The sequence below is a fragment of the Piliocolobus tephrosceles genome, chromosome 2 (assembly GCF_002776525.5).
Source record: "Piliocolobus tephrosceles isolate RC106 chromosome 2, ASM277652v3, whole genome shotgun sequence".
NCBI classification, from domain to species: Eukaryota; Metazoa; Chordata; class Mammalia; order Primates; family Cercopithecidae; genus Piliocolobus; species Piliocolobus tephrosceles.
The window spans coordinates 135,212,389-135,228,886 of record NC_045435.1 but is presented as its reverse complement, the minus strand read 5'-3'; the positions used below and the strand labels follow the sequence as shown (position 1 = coordinate 135,228,886).

At 42.3% G+C, this 16,498-nt stretch overlaps 1 protein-coding gene across 1 annotated transcript in view; it reads left to right on the top strand.

The window, feature by feature from the left end:
• The first annotated feature begins 985 nt into the window (after nucleotides 1-985).
• Nucleotides 986-16,498, top strand: part of C2H3orf33 (chromosome 2 C3orf33 homolog) — a 49,693-nt gene continuing 34,180 nt past the window's right edge. Inside the window, exons 1-2 of the mRNA XM_023192282.1 lie at nucleotides 986-1,178; nucleotides 5,038-5,097. Of these exons, the coding sequence (XP_023048050.1) occupies nucleotides 1,065-1,178; nucleotides 5,038-5,097 (174 nt within the window). The 5' untranslated portion in view covers nucleotides 986-1,064. The remainder of the gene's footprint in view (nucleotides 1,179-5,037; nucleotides 5,098-16,498) is intronic.

Genomic DNA, 16,498 nt, shown 5'->3' with positions numbered 1-16,498 from the left:
TTATAGGCGCGTACCACCACGTTCGGCTAATTTTTGTATTTTTAGTACAGACAGAATTTCGCTATGTTGGCCAGGCTGGTCTCGAACCCCTGACCTCAAGTAATTCGCCCGCCTCGGCCTCCCAAAGTGTTGGTATTACAGGCATGAGCCACCACACCTGGCCTCAATATGTATGTTTATTACACAAATGTTACCATATTATTTGCACTGCTCTGTTTCTAATTTTTTTTTTTTTTTTTGAGACGGAGTCTCGCTCTGTGGCCCAGGCTGGAGTGCAGTGGCCGGATCTCAGCTCACTGCAAGCTCCGCCTCCCGGGTTCACGCCATTCTCCTGCCTCAGCCTCCGGAGTAGCTGGGACTACGGGCGTCCGCCACCTCGCCCGGCTAGTTTTTTGTATTTTTCAGTAGAGACGGGGTTTCACGGTGTTAGCCAGGATGGTCTTGATCTCCTGACCTCGTGATCCGCCCGTCTGGGCCTCCCAAAGTGCTGGGATTACAGGCTTGAGCCACCGCGCCCGGCCTCTAATTTTTTTAAATTTAAAATATATTACTATTGTTTTCTAACAGCTCAAAGATTTAGAGCATGTGATATTAGGCTTTCAGAGCAGCTCTTAAAACTTTAAAAGCACAATTCGAATGTAAGAAATATGCATAGGTTTCAAGGACGGGCCGTATTTGGTTAAAAAAATATGCATGTTTTTCTTTGGGAGCAGGTGGAAGGAATGAATTACTTCAATTTCCTTCCTTGTGCGGCACCTGCGGAAACCACACTGCAGCTGGGTGAATTGAAGTCACCAATTGATAATCACCCTACTAGCTTGGTCGGGAATGCTTCAACCCCCGCAGTACCGTTCAGAGATCGCCTGCATCGTGGAATCACCCTGCATAAAAGCGATTGAGGCACTGTTAAGACATCTGATATCTGGGGTCCGCCCACTGGCGACTGCAGGTCGCGGGGCCACCGCGGTCGGCGGGGAAGGGGACCCCGCCGCCTTCCCGAGGTGCGCGGCGCCCCCTGCCGCCAGCCGGAGGAGCGCAGGGCCCGCTCGCAGGAGGCCGGAAACATGGCGGGGCAGCCCGCGGCCTCAGGCTCGCAGTCTCCCGACAGGGACGGAATGGAGCCCAACGTCGTGGCTCGGATCTCGCAGTGGGCAGACGACCACCTGCGCCTAGTCCGGGTACTGCAGCCACGCGGTCTGGGCGGGCGGTAGTCGCGGGGCGGCACAGAGCGACCCTGAGAAGAACGTGAGGCCTCAGGCGTGGATCCCGCCGGGGCCGGGGAGCGACAGAAAACTGCGGGGGAGTGAGCTCGAGAGGGCGACATCGCGAGTGTCGTGTGTGCGGGGCTGCAGAGGGCCGGGGGCGGGCCAGGGGGCCAGTTCGGCCTCATTATTGCAAGGACTGTGCAGGATCCTTGCTGGGCTGTGGGGGGCTAGCACCTCAAAGGGTGAGACGCAGCCTAGCTCCGGGATGCCACTTGTTCCATTAGAGCATTTGGGGAGAGCCCAGAAAAGGGACCGAGGAAGAGCAGGGAAATCCTGTATACCTTGGGAGAGAGCATTTCTAATTTTTATTTATTTTTAATTTTATCTTTTAGGGACAGGATATTCCTCTCTGGCCCAAGCTGGAGTGCAGTGGCACGATCATAGCTCACTGCTGCTGCTCCACCTCCTGGGCTGAAAAAATCCTCCCATTTCAGCCTCCCGAGTAGCTGGAACCACAGGCGTGCGCTACCCCATCCACTACTTTCTTTTAGAATTAGAGACTGGGAATCTTGCTATGTTGCCCAGGTGGCCTCCAACTCCTGGCCTCAAGTGATCTCCCACCTCAGCCTCCCGGATAGATTTCTTTTTTTTGAGACAGAGTCTCACTCTTGTCACGCCTGGAGTGCAGTGGCACCATTATGTCTCATTGCAGCCTCCACTTCCTGTACTTAAGCAATCCTCCCACCTCAGGCTCCCGAGTAACTAGGGCTACAAGGCACTTGTCACTACACCAGGCTAATTTGTTTTTTGTTTGTAGAGACAAGGTCTCCCTGTGTTGTCCAGGCTGGCCTTGAACTCCTGGCCTCAAGGGATCTGCCCGCCTCAGCCTCCCAAAGCACTGGGATTATGGGCATCAGCCACTGGTGCCCTGCCATTTTTTTTTTTTCTGAAGCACTAAGCCTCTGGAGTTGAAGCAAGAGGGGGACATGTTAGGCCACCAGGCGAGATTGGGTTGTGGCTAAGACACAGAATTGTGTTGATATGAATTGTTTGGGTGTGAGGTACAAAGAAAGAGGTCCAAGGAGGCTGGTAATAGTTGCTGATAAGGAGAAGGAGTTGGAGTAAATAATTTGTTGGGGAAAATCTAGATAACTTTTTGGACATGTACATGGAGATGTGCAAAGTTGAAGATGGTTATTAGACTTCTAAGCAGAATTGTAGATGCTGTTCTTGGCTCTTGGCAACTGGATATGGAGTCTGGTGTTGAAGGGAGATCAGAACCTGACACACAGAACACTGGGAATGACCTGCATAAACCTTAAGTAGCATTTAAAGCTGTGGACTTGAGTGACATCTCAGAGCAAGTGAGAAAAGCTACTGAAGAAGCCCTAGAATTTGGGGGATTATAACATTGAGAATCTGGGGAGTAAAGAGGAGGTCAGCAAAGACAAAGAGGAAGCAGTCAGTGAGGTGGTAAGAAAGTCAGGACAGCCTGGTGTTCTAGAAGCCAAGTGAAGAAAATGTTTTCAGAAGGAATCATTACCTTTAAAAAATAATACTGAAAAGTTGAGTAAGATAACTTTGCAAATGCTCTGCAGCCAAGCAGCACAAAGCCCAAAGCTATGCCTGTTTTCACTCACCATTGTAGCCCTAGTTCTTAGAGTAAGTGCTAGATAAATATTTGTAACATCATCAAATGGTAAATAATATATGTGTTAATGGGTGAAAACTCATTTCTTCCAGTTAAGCAGCAATAGATGCATGGGTTATTTCAAATTAAAAAATGACTTCAGAAGGATTATGGGAGGAAGTTGTTTAAATCAGAACATGGTTATAATGTTACAAATAATCCAGTCATAGAACCCAGAGTATGTACCTTTGTGCATTTTTTCAATCTCATTTTTTTTCTTTTTCTTTTTTTTTTTTTTAGACGAAGTCTCACACTTTTCCCCTAGGCTGGAGTGCAATGGTGCGATCTCGGCTCACTGCAACCTCTGCCTCCTGGGTTTAAGCGATTCTCCTGCCTCAGCCTCCCGAGGAGCTGGGATTACAGGTGCCTGCCACCATGCCCAGCTAATTTTTTTTTTTTTTTTTTTTTTTTTTTTTTTTTGAGATGGTGTCTCGCTCTGTCGCCCAGGCTGGAGTGCGGTGGCCGGATCTCAGCTCACTGCAAGCTCGGCCTCGCGGGTTCCCGCCATTCTCCTGCCTCAGCCTCCCAAGTAGCTGGGACCACAGGCGCCCACCACCGCGCCTAGCTAATTTTTTTGTATTTTTTTTAGTAGAGACGGGGTTTCACTGTGTTAGCCAGGATGGTCTCGATCTCCTGACCTCGTGATCTGCCCGTCTCGGCCTCCCAAAGTACTGGAATTACAGGCTTGAGCCACCGCACCCGGCCCTAATTTTTTAATTTTTAGTAGAGATGGGGTTTCGCCATGTTGGCCAGGCTGGTCTCAGACTCCTGACCTCAGGTGATCTGCCCGCCTCGGCCTCCCAAAGTGCTGGGATTACAAGCATGAGCCACCGCGCCCAGCCTCTTTTTTATTTTGAGACAGAGTCTGGCTCCGTCACCCAGGCTAGAATGCAGTGGCACAATCTTGGCTCACTGCAACCTCCACCTCCTGGGTTCTAGCGATTCTCGTGCCTTAGCCTCCTGAGTGGCTGGAATTACAGATGTGTGCTACCACATCCGGCTAGTTTTTTGTATTTTTAGTAGAGATGACGTTTCACCATGTTGGCCAGGCTGATCTCAAACTCCTGGCCTCAAGTGATCCACCCGCCTCAGCCTCCCGAAGTGCTGGGATTGCAGGTGTGAGGTACCGCACCTGGCCTCACTCTCATTTCTTTCTTTTCTTTTTTTTTTTTTGAGACGGAGTCTTGCTTTGTCGCCCAGGCTGGAGTGCAGTGGTCAGATCTCGGCTCACTGCAAGCTCCGCCTCCTGAGTTCACGCCATTCTCCTGCCTCAGCCTCCCGAGTAGCTGGGACTACAGGCGCCCGCTACCTCGCCCAGCTAGTTTTTTGTATTTTTTAGTAGAGATGGGGTTTCACAGGGTTAGCCAGGATAGTCTCGATCTCCTGACCTCGTGATCCGCCCGTCTCGGCCTCCCAAAGTGCTGGGATTATAGGCTTGAGCCACTGTGCCCGGCCAGTCTCATTTCTTATATACCTAATTGTACTGATTGAAGGAAAGTGTGTTAGATTATCTCTGTTTTTGAGAGAATTGCGGGATTCTTAATTTTTCATTAACTTCTTTAGGCCTACCCTAGTGTAAATGAAACACTTTAAAAACATCACTGAGTATTCCCCAGCCATTTACCCACATCTGCCAAGGTACTGTATTTTAAGGTTTTAGTGATAAAATTTTCTACCAAATACTTAAATTCCTACCATGGATGCAAGGTTATACTAATTACTATGGGTACTGTATAGGAAGTACTAGACCAGTTAATATATTCATGGAACTGATAGTTAAATAATATGATCAGTAGAGAACAATCCAATACTATATACATATATGTATGTGTGTATCGGGGTGGGTGGGTGTGTGTATGTGTGTGTATATGTTTACACACATATGTATGTGTATATGTTCACATATATATAAATTGTGTGCCAGTTTGGGAAAGAATTTGAGTACTATAAAAGTTAAAAGAAGGAAAGATTAATGAATGAGTGGATGGTTTTTGAAGAAGTGGGCCTTTATTTGAAGGACATACATTGTTTGTACAATTAGATATAGAGAGCACAGCCCTCTTTTTTTCTACTTTCTAATTAGTGCTTTCATTATTGTGAATAATAATTAGTGAGGGTTAACCCTTAAATCTCTTTCTGTAGAACATCAGCACTGGAATGGCCATAGCTGGAATAATGTTACTTCTAAGAAGCATTCGACTGGTAAGTTAAAAAATAAAAAAGACTTTACAACAAGCTGTAGGTAGTTTATTCCCATTTCAGACAATTTTTATCTCAGTGTATCATATTGTTACTCATATTAGTAGCTTTTAAATAGTATTTTAGAACAGTGAACATATTTTAAGGTGTTGGTTTAAACCTAACACATCCACAGGATTTTACAGAAAGTAATTGCATGGTCTGTATTTCCATAATCACTTTTTTTCCGTGCTTAAAAAGGAATCTGAAAAGGATTGAGTTTGCTAGGTTATAATCACTATATTTGCATTTTAAATACTGTAGAATATCTTAAAAGTGTTTTTTTTGTGTGTATGGTGCTTTTTGATTTAGACCACAGTTGGATTATGTCCCTTAGCACTCAATAATTTATGCTTCCAGTTAGCACATTTTCTTAGCTCTTTCAATAACGTTTTATTGGTAGCATAATAGACATAATATTTTTTCCATGCCCATTAAACAACTCCAGGGGACGGTGCGTTGGCTTATGCCTGTAATCCCAGCACTTCGGGAGGCTGAGGCGGGTGGATCACCTGAGGTCAGGAGATCGAGACCAGCCTTGCCAACATGATGAAACCCTGTCTCTACTAAAAATACGAACAATTAGCCAGGTGTGGTGGCAGGTGCCTATAATCCCAGCTACTCAGGAGACTGAGGCAGGAGAATAGCTTGAACCCGGGAGCAGAAGTTGCAGTGAGCTGAAACTGTATCACTGCATTCCAGCCTGGGCAACAAGAGTGAAACTCTGTCTCAAACAACAAAACAAAACATTAAAACAATAACTCCAACTTCCCTTTCCCTTCATCCCCTGGTACCCATCATTCCATTTCTGTCTCTGTGATTTTGAGCGGCATCATATTGTATTCTTTTGTGACTGGTTTTTTTCACTTAGCCTGGTATTACTAAGATTCATCCACATTGTTGCATATATCATAATTTTTGTCCTTTTTAAGATGGACAGTATCCCATTGTAAGTGTATATCACATTTTGCTTCTCTGTTCATTTGTTGATGGACACTTCGGTTGCTTCCATGTTTGAGCTGTCGTGAATAATGCTGCTATGAACATGAATGTGTAAATATCTCTTCGAGATCCTGCTTTCTGAGTTTCAGTTACATACCCAGAAGTGGATTAGATGGTCATTGTGTTTGTATTTATTTATTTATTTATTTATTTATTTATTTATTTATTTATTTATTTATTTTTAGGCAGAGTCTCACTCTGTTGCCCAGGAAGGAGTGAAGTAGTGTGATCTCAGCTCACTGTAACCTCCACCTCCTGGGTTCAAGCGATTCTCCTGCCTCAACCTCCCGAGGAGCTGGGATTACAGGCGCCTGCCACCACACCTGACTAATTGTTTTGTATTTTTGGTAGAGACAGGGTTTTACCATGTTGGTCAGGCTGGTCTTGAACTCTTGATCTCAAGTGATCCACCTGCCTCGGCCTCCCAGGGTGCTGGGATAACAGGCGTGAGCCACTGCACCTGGCCTGTTTTTAATTTTTTGAGTAACTGCTATACTGTTTTTTACAGTGGCTATACTATTTTACATTACCACTAACAATGCACAAGAGTTTCAATTTCACCACATCCTTACCAATAATTATTATTTTCTGTTTTTTTGTTAGTAGTTATCCTAATGGGCTTGACGTAGTATCTCATTGTTGTTTTGATTTGCATTTCTCTAATGATTAGTGATATTGAGCATCTTTTCACGTGGTTATTGACCTTTCATATGTGTTTTTTGTATAAATGTCTATTCAGTTCTTTTGCCCCTTTTTGAATGGGGTTTTTTTGTTGTTGTTGTTGAATTTTAGGAGTTCTCTACATTCTGAGTCCCTAATTAGATAAATGATTTGCAAATTTTTTCTCACATCTATTCTGTATGTTGCCTTTTTCTTTCTTTTTTTTTTTTTGGAGACAAGGTCTCACTCTGTTGACCAGGCTAGAGCACACGAGCATGATCATGGCTCACTGCAGCCTCAACCTCTTGGCCTCAAGTGATCCTCCTGTCTCAGCTTCCTGAGTAGCTAGGACTAAAGGCACCTGCTACCATGCCTGGCTAATTTTTAATTTTTCTGTAGCAATGGCATCTCTCTGTGCTGCCCAGGCTGGTCTTGAACTCTTGTCCTCAAGCAGTTCTCCCATCTTAGCCTCCCAAAGTGCTGGGATTACAGACGTGAGCCACTGCACCCCACCTGTGTGTCTACTTTTTCTAATCTCTGTTGACAGTGCTCATTGATGTGCAAATTTTTAATTTTTTTGAAGTCCAATTTGTCTGCTTTTTCCTTTTTTCATTTTAACTTTTGTGGGTACATACTAGGTGTATATATTCATGAGGTACACAAGATATTCTGATACAGGCATACAGTCCATAATAATCATATCAGAGGCCCGGCGCGGTGGCTCAAGCCTGTAATCCCAGCACTTTGGGAGGCCAAGACGGGCGGATCACGAGGTCAGGAGATCGAGATCATCCTGGCTAACATGGTGAAACCCCGTCTCTACTAAAAATACAAAAAAAATTAGGCCGGGCGCGGTGGCTCAAGCCTGTAATCCCAGCACTTTGGGAGGCTGAGACGGGCGGATCACGAGGTCAGGAGATCGAGACCATCCTGGCTAACACCATGAAACCCCGTCTCTACTAAAAAACTAGCCGGGCGAGGTGGCGGGCACCTGTAGTCCCAGCTACTCCGGAGGCTGAGGCAGGAGAATGGCGTGAACCCGGGAGGCGGAGCTTGCAGTGAGCCAAGATCGCGCCACTGCACTCCAGCCTGGGCGACAAAGCGAGACTCCATCTCAAAAAAAAAAAAAAAAAAAAAAAAAATCACTTCAGAGTAAATAGGATATTGATCACCTCAAGCATTTATTCTTTTTTCGTGTTGCAAACAATCCAATTATGCTCTTTTAGTTATTTAAAAATCTACAATAAATTATTGTTGACTGTAGTTACCCTGTTGTGCTACCATATACTAGATCTTATTCATTCTATATAATTATATGGTCATACTCGTTAACCAACCCCACTTCTTGCTCATCCCCAGCTACCCTTCCCAGGTTCTGGTGACCATTATTCTACTCTCTGTCTCCATGAATTCAACTTTTACATTTTTTAGTTCCCTCAAATAAGTAAGAACAATGCAAAGTTTGTCTTTCTCTGCTTGGCTTACTTCACTTAACATGATGACCTCCATTCTATCCATGGTGTTGCAAACAGCAGTTCTATTTAAGGCTGAATAGTATTCTACCATGTATATGTACCATATTTTCTCTTTTCTTTTTTGAGACAAGGTCTCACTCTGTCACCCAGGTTGAGTGCAGTAGTGTGATCATGACTCATTGCAGCCTCGATCTTCAGGGCTCAAGTGATCCTCCCATGTCAGCCTCCTGAGTAGCTGGGACCACAGGTGTGAGCCACCATGCCTGGCTAATTTTTGTACTTTTTGGAGAGACAGGTTTTTTGCCATGTTACCCAGGCTGATCTCCGGCTCCTGCACTCAAGTGATCTGCCTGCCTTGGCCTCCCAAAGTGCTGAGATTACAGACATGATCTGCTGCACCCAGCCCACATTTTCTTTATCCATTCATCTGGTGATGGACACTTAGGTTGCTTCCAAATCGTGGCTATTGTGAATAGTGCTGCGATAAGCACGGGATTAAAGGTATCTCTGTGATATACTGATTTCCTTTCTTTTGGTATATATCTAACAGTGGAATTGCTGGATCATATGGTACTTCTATTTTTAGTTTTTTGAGGAGCCTCCAAACTGTTCTCCATAACGGTTGTAACAATTTACATTTTCACCAACAGTGTACAAAGGTTTCCTTTTCATCCTTGCCAGCATTTGTTATTGCCTATCTTTTGGGTAAAATCCATTTTAATTGGGGTGAGATGATATCCTACTGTAATTTTGATTTTCATTTCTCTGGTGATCAGTGATGTTGAGCACCTTTTCATATACCTGTTTGCCATTTGTATGTCTTCTTTTGAGAAATGCCTATTCATATCTCACGACCATTTTTAAATGGGATTGTTAGATTTTTTTTTTTCCTGTAGAGTTACTTGAGCTCTTTATATAATCTGGTTATTAATTCCTTGTCAGATGGATAGTTTGCACATATTTTCTCCTGTTCTGTGGGTTGTCTCTTCACTTTGGTTATTGTTTCCTTTGAGGTGCAGAAGCTTTTTAATTTGATGTTATCCCATTTGTCTGTTTTTTCTTTAGTTGCCTGTGCTTACAGGGTATTTTTCAAGAAATCTTTGCTCAGTCCAGTGTCCTGGAGAGTTTCCCCAATGTTTTCTTGTAGTAGAGTTATAGTTTGAGGTCTTAGATTTAAGTCTTTAATGCATTTTGATTTTATTTTTGTATATGATGAGAGAGAGAGGTCTAGCTCCATTCTTTTGCATATGGACATTCAGTATTCCCAGTACCATCTATCGAAGAGACTGCCCTTTCTCCAATTTATGTTCTTGGCCCTTTGTTGAAAATGAGTTCAGTGTAGATGTATGGATTTATTTCTGGGTTCTCAATTCTGTTCCATTGGTCTATGTGTCTGTTTTTATGCCAGTACCATGCCATTTTAGTTACTATAGCTCTTAGATTTTGAAGTCAAGTAATGTGATTATTCCAGTTCTGTTCATTATACTTAGGATAGCTTTGGCTATTCTGGGTCTTTTGTGGCTCCATGTAAATTTGAGGATTGTTTTTCTGTTTCTGTGAAGAATGCCATTGGTATTTTGATAGGGATTGCATTGAATCTGTAGATTGCTTTGGGTAATAAGGGCATTTTAACAATATTGATTCTTCCAATCCATCCATGAACATGGAAAATTTTCTCATTGTTTATATCCTTTTCAATTTATTTCATTGGTGTTCTATAGCTTTTTTTTTTTTTTTTTTTTCTCCTTTGAGACAGAGTCTCACCTTGTCACTCAGGCTGGAGTGCAGTGGTACAGTTTTGGCTCACCGAAACCTCCACCTTCTGGGTTCAAGCAATTCTCATGCCTCTGCCTCCCAAGTAGCTGGGATTACAAGCATGCGCCACCATGCCTGGCTAAGTTTTGTATTTTTAGTAGAGACAGGGTTTCACCATATTGGCCAGGCTGGTCTTGAACTCCTGGTCTCAAGTGATCTGCCCACCTTGGCCTCCCAAAGTGCTGGGATTACAGGCATGAGCCACCGTGCCCAGCCAGTGTATTACAGTTTTCACTGTAGAAATCTTTCACTTCTTTGGGTAAATTAATTCCTAGGTATTTAATTTTATTTCCAGATATTGTAAATGGGATTAACTTCTTGATTTCTTTTTCATATTGTTCACTGTTGACATATAGAAATGCCACTGACTTATATATTGATATTGTATCCTGCAACTGTACTGAATTTGTTTATCAGTTCCAATAGTCTTTTGGTGGAGTCTTTAGATTTTTTCGAATACAGGATCATATCATCTGCAAACAAGAAAAATTTGACTACTTTTTTTTCCAATTCAGATGCTCTTAATTTCTTTCTCTTGTCTGAGTGCTCTAGCTAGGACTTCTAGTACTATATTGAATAACAGTGGTGAGTGGGCATCCTTGTCATATTCTAGATCATGGAGGAAAGGCTTTCAGTTTTTCCCCATTCAGTATGATACTAGGGCTGTGGGTCTGTTGTATATAGCTTTTATTGTGTTGACATACGTTCCTTCTGTAGCATTTTGTGAGAGTTTTATCATCAAGGAATGTTGATTTTATCCAATACTTTTTTAGCATCTATTGAAATGTTCATGTTTGTATGGTTTTTGTCTTTTCTTTGAGATGGAGTCTCTCTCTGTCACCCAGGCTGGAGAGCAGTGGTGTGATCTCAGCTACTGCAACGTCCACCTCCCAGGTTCAAGCAATTTTCCTCTTCAGCCTCCCAAGTAGCTGGAATTACAGGCACTCGCCACCATGCCTGGCTAATTTTTGTTTTTTTAGTAGAGGCGGGGTTTTGCCATGTTGACCAGGCTAGTCTCGAACTCCTGACTTCAGGTGACCTGCCTGCCTTGGCCTCCCAGATTACAGGCATGAGCCACCATGCCAGGCCTGTCCTTCATTTTGTCAATATGATGTATCACATTGATTGATTTATGTATGTTGAACCATCCTTGCATTCCTGGGATAAATCTCACTTGGTCAAAGATGAATGATCTTTTTAATATGTTGTTGAATTTTATTTGCAGGTATTTCTTTGAAGATTTTTGCATTAATGTTCATCAGGGATATTGACTTATAGTTTTCTTTTTTGATGTGTCTTTGTCTGGTTTTGGTATCAGGATAATACTGACCTTGTAGAATGAGTGTGGAAGTATTCCCTCTTCCTCTATTTTTTGAATCATTTGAGTAGGATTGGTATTTACTTTTTTCTTAAACGTATGGTAAAATTCAGCAATGAAGTCATTGAGTCCTGGGCTCTTCATTGCTGGCAGTTTTTATTACAGCTTTGATATCATTACTTTTTATTACGGCTTTGTTTTCATTACTTGTTATTGATCTGTACAGGTTTTGGATTTCTTCATGTTACAATATTGGTAGGTTGTACGTGTCTAGGAATTATCTATTTCTTTTAGGTTTTCCAACTTATTGGCATATAGTTGTTCATAGTAGCCTCTAATAATTTTTTGAATTTTTGTGGTATTGGTTGTAATGTCTCCTTTTTCATTTCTGATTTTATTTATTTGAGTCTCTTCTCTTTTTTTCTTAGTCTGGCTAAAGGTTTGTTGGCTTTGTTTATCTTTTCAAAAAACCAACTTTTCATATCCCTAATCTTTTGTATTCCTTCGTTGTAATTTCATTTATTTCTGCTCTGATATTTATTATTTCTTTTCTTCTACTAATTTGGGGTTTGGTTTGCTCTTGCTTTTCTAGTTCTTTTAAACAGATCATTGTTTCTTTTTCTACTTTTTTGATGTAGGTGCTTATAGCTATAAAATTTCCTTTTAATACTGCTTTTGCTATATCCCATGGGTGTTGATATGTTGTGTTTTCATTATCTTTTTTTTTTTTTTTTAGATGGAGTCTTGCTGTGTTGCCCAGGCTGGAGTGCAGTGGCACGATCTTGGCTCACTGCAACTTCCGCCTCCTGGGTTCAAGCAATTCTCCTGCCTTAGCCTCCTGATTAGCTGGGATTACAGGAGTGTACCACCACATCTAGCTAATTTTTATATTTTTAGTAGAGACAGGGTTTCACCATATTGGCCAGGCTGGTCTTGAATTCCTGAACTCAGGTGGTCTGCCCACCTTGGCCTCCCAAAGTGCTGGAATTACAGGTGTGAGCCACGGCGCCCAGCCTTCATTACCATTTGATTCCAGAAATTTTTAAATTTCTTTCTTAATTTTTTTGTTGTCTCATTGGTCATTCAGGACCACATTGTTTAATTTCCATGTGTGTGTGTTTTTTTTTTTTTTTTTTGAGATGGAGTCTCGCTCTGTTGCCCAGGCTGGAGTGCAGTGGCCAGATCTCAGCTCACTGCAAGCTCCGCCTCCCAGGTTTACGCCATTCTCCTGCCTCAGCCTCCCGAGTAGCTGGGACTACACGCGCCCGCCACTATGCCCGGCTAGTTTTTTGTATTTTTTTTAGTAGAGACAGGGTTTCATGGTGTTAGCCAGCATGGTCTCGATCTCCTGACCTCGTGATCCGCCCATCTCGGCCTCCCACAGTGCTGGGATTACAGGCTTGAGCCACCACGCCCGGCCCCATGTGTTTTTATAGTTTCCAAGATTCCTCTTATTATTGATTTCTGATTGTATTCCATTGTAGTCAGAGAAGATGTTTGATATAATTTTGATTTTTTTGAAATTTTTATTTTTATTTGTTTGTTGAGATGGAGTCTTGCTCTGTTGCCCAGGCTGGAGTGCAGTGGCATGATCTCGGCTCACTCCAACCTCCGCCTCCTGGGTTCAATCAATTCTCCTGCCTCAGCCTCCTGATTAGCTGGGATTACAGGCATACACCACCACGTCTGGCTAATTTTTGTATTTTTGGTAGAAACAGAGTTCGCCATGTTGGCCAGGCTGGTCTTGAATTCCCAAACTCAAGTGGTCTGCCTGCCTTGGCCTCCCAAAGTGCTGGGATTACAGGCATGAGCCACCATACTTGGCTTGAAATTTTTTAAGATTTGTTTTTTGACCTAACATGGTCTATCCTTGAGAACGCTAAAAGTGCTATAAAGTGCTTTAAGGAGAAGAATGTATATTCTTCAGCCATTGGATGAAATGTTCTATGAATATCCTACGTCCATTTGGTCTATAGTGCAGATTAAGTTCGATGTTTATTTGTTGATTTTCTGTCTGGAAGATGAAAGTGGGGTGTTGACGTCTCCAGCTATTATTATATTGGGACCTCTCTCTCTCTTTAGCTCTAATATTAATTGCACCCTATATCTTGGTGCTCCAGTGTTGGCTGCATATATGTTTATAATTGTTGTATCCTCTTGCTGAATTGGCCCCTTTGTCATTATATAATGACCTCCGTTGTCTCTTTTTATAATTTTTGTCTTGAAATCTATTTTATCTTAAATCTATTTTGTCTGTAAATCTGCCATAAATATAGCTACTGCTGCTCTTTTGTAGTTTCTGTTTGCATGGGATATCTTTCTATTTCTTTATTTTCAATCTATGTGTATCTTTATTAAGAGAAGTATGTTACTTGTAGGCAAAAGATTGTTGGGTTTTGTTTTTTTAATCCATTTAGCTACTCTATGTCTTTTGGAGAGTTTAGTTCATTTACAATGTTATTGATAAGTAAGGACTTACTCCTGTCATTAAAAATTTTTTGGCTGGGCGCGGTGGCTCAAGCCTGTGATCCCAGCACTTTGGGAGGCCGAGACGGGCGGATCACGAGGTCAGGAGATCGAGACTATCCTGGCTAACACGGTGAAACCCCGTCTCTACTAAAAAATACAAAAAAACTAGCTGGGCGAGGTGGCGGGCGCCTGTAGTCCCAGCTACTCGGGAGGCTGAGGCAGGAGAATGGCGTAAACCCGGGAGGCGGAGCTTGCAGTGAGCTGAGATCCGGCCACTGCACTCCAGCCTGGGCGACAGAGCGAGACTCCGTCTCAAAAAAAAAAAAAAAAAAAATTTTTTTTCTGTTTGTTTTGTGGTCTTCTCTTCCTTCTTTCCATCCTTCTCATCTTCCTTTTACTAAAGATGATTTTCTCTTGTGGTGTGTTTCAATTTTTTGCTTTTTATTTTTTGTATATCAGTTATATGTTCTTTGATTGGAGGTTACCCTGAGGCTTGCAAATAATATCTTATCACCTGTTATTTTAAATTGATGACAATACTGATTGCATAAACAAGCAAACTAGGCCGGGTGCAGTGGCTCACGCCTATAATCCCAGCACTTTGGGAAGCCGAGGCAGGTGGATCACCTGAGGTCAGGAGTTTGAGACCAGACTGGCCAACATGGTGAAATTCTGTCTCTACTAAAAATACAAAATTAGCTAGGTGTGATGGGGCACACCAGTAATCCCAGCAACTTGGGAGGCTGAGACAGGAGAATCACTTGAACCCAGGAGGCAGATGCTACAGTGAGCCGAGATCGCACCACTGCACTCCAGCCTGGGCCAGACTGAGTGAGACTGTCTCAAAAACAACAAAAACAACAACAAGCAAGCTAACAATGAAGCAAAGACAAATTTAATAACTCTATACTTTGACTTTTAAACTTTATGTCTCTCTATTTATATATTATTATACGTCTGTCTAGAAAAGCTGTTTTAGCTTTTTTTTGTTTTTTGTTTTGTTTTGTTTTGTTTTGTTTTGAGTCAGAGTCTCAGTCTGTCTCCCAGGCTGGAGTGCAGGTGTGCGATCTCGGTTCACTGCAAACTCTGCCTCTCGGGTTCAAGAGATTCTCCTGCCTCAGCCTCCCGAGTAGCTGGGACTACAGGCGTGTGCCACCATGCTAATTTTTGTATTTTTAGTAGAGACGGGGTTTCACTATGTTGGCCAGGCTGGTCTTGAACCCCTAACCTTCAGTTATCTGCCTTCTTCGGCCTCCTAAAGTGCTGAGATTACAGGTGTGAGCTACTGCGCCTGGCCTTTCTACTCAAGATACAGTAGTTTACATACCACAATTACAGTGTTATAATATTCCGTGTTTTTCTTTGTATTTTCTATTACCAGTGAGTTTTGTACCTTCAGGTGATTTCTTATTGCTCATTAACATCCTTTTTTTTTCATCAGATTGAAGAACTCACTTTAGCATTTCTTATAGGACATGTCTGATGTTGAGGAAGACCCCCGGCTTTTGTTTGTCTAGGAGTCTTTATTTCTCCCTTGTGTTTGACTGGCTATACTACTTTGTTAGGTTGGTGCAAAAGTAATTGCAGTTTTTTTTTTTTTTTTTTGCCACATATATATTTTCTTTTCTTCAGGAGTTTATGCCATATCACTCTCTCCTGGCTTGTAAGGATTTCACTGAAAAGTCTGCTGCCAGATGTACTGGAGTACCATTTTATGCTATTTGTTTCTTTTCTCTTGCTGCTTTTAGCATTGTTTTTATCCTTGACCTTTAGGAGTTTGATTATTAACTGTGTTGTGGTGATCTTCTTTCGGTTAAATCTGCTTGGTGTTCTGTAACCTTCTTGTACTTGAATATCAGTATCTTTCTTTAGGTTTTGGATGTTCTCTATTATTATCCCTTTGAATAAACTTTCTACCCCTATCTCTCTGCCTCTTTTTCAAGGCCAATAACTCGTAGATTAGCCCCTTTGAGGCTATTTTCTAGATCTTGTAAGAGTGTTTGATTCTTTTTTAATTTTTTCTCCTCTGACTGTGTATTTTCAAATAGCCTGTCTTCAGGCTTGCTAATTCTTTCTTCCGCTTGATCAATTCTGCTGTTTAGAGACTCTGATGCATTCTTCAATACGTCAATTGCATTTTTCAGCTCCAGAGTTTCTGCTTGATTCTTTTTGACTGTTTCTATCTCTTTGTTAAATTTATCTGATAGGATTTTGAATTCTTTCAGTGTGTTGTCTTGAATTTTGTTAGGTTTCCTCAAAACAGTTATTTTGAATTTTCTGTTCAAAAGGTCACATATCTCTGTCTCTGCAGGATTGGTGACTGGTACCTTATTTAGTTCTTTTTGGTGAGGTCACATTTTCATGTATATTCTTGATGCTTATGGATATTGATGTCTGGGCATTGAAGATTTTGGTATTTATTATAGTCTTCACTGTCTGGATTTGTGTGGACCTGTCCTTCTTTGGAAGGATTTCCAGGTATTTGAATGCACTTGGGTGTTGTCATCTAAGATGACATCTCTGGACCTATCTGAGACTGGGAGAACTCACCACCCAGAAGGGAAGGACACAAGCCTGGTTGGCTTCACCACCTACTGATTCTGGAGCCCTAGGGTCTTCAGTAAAC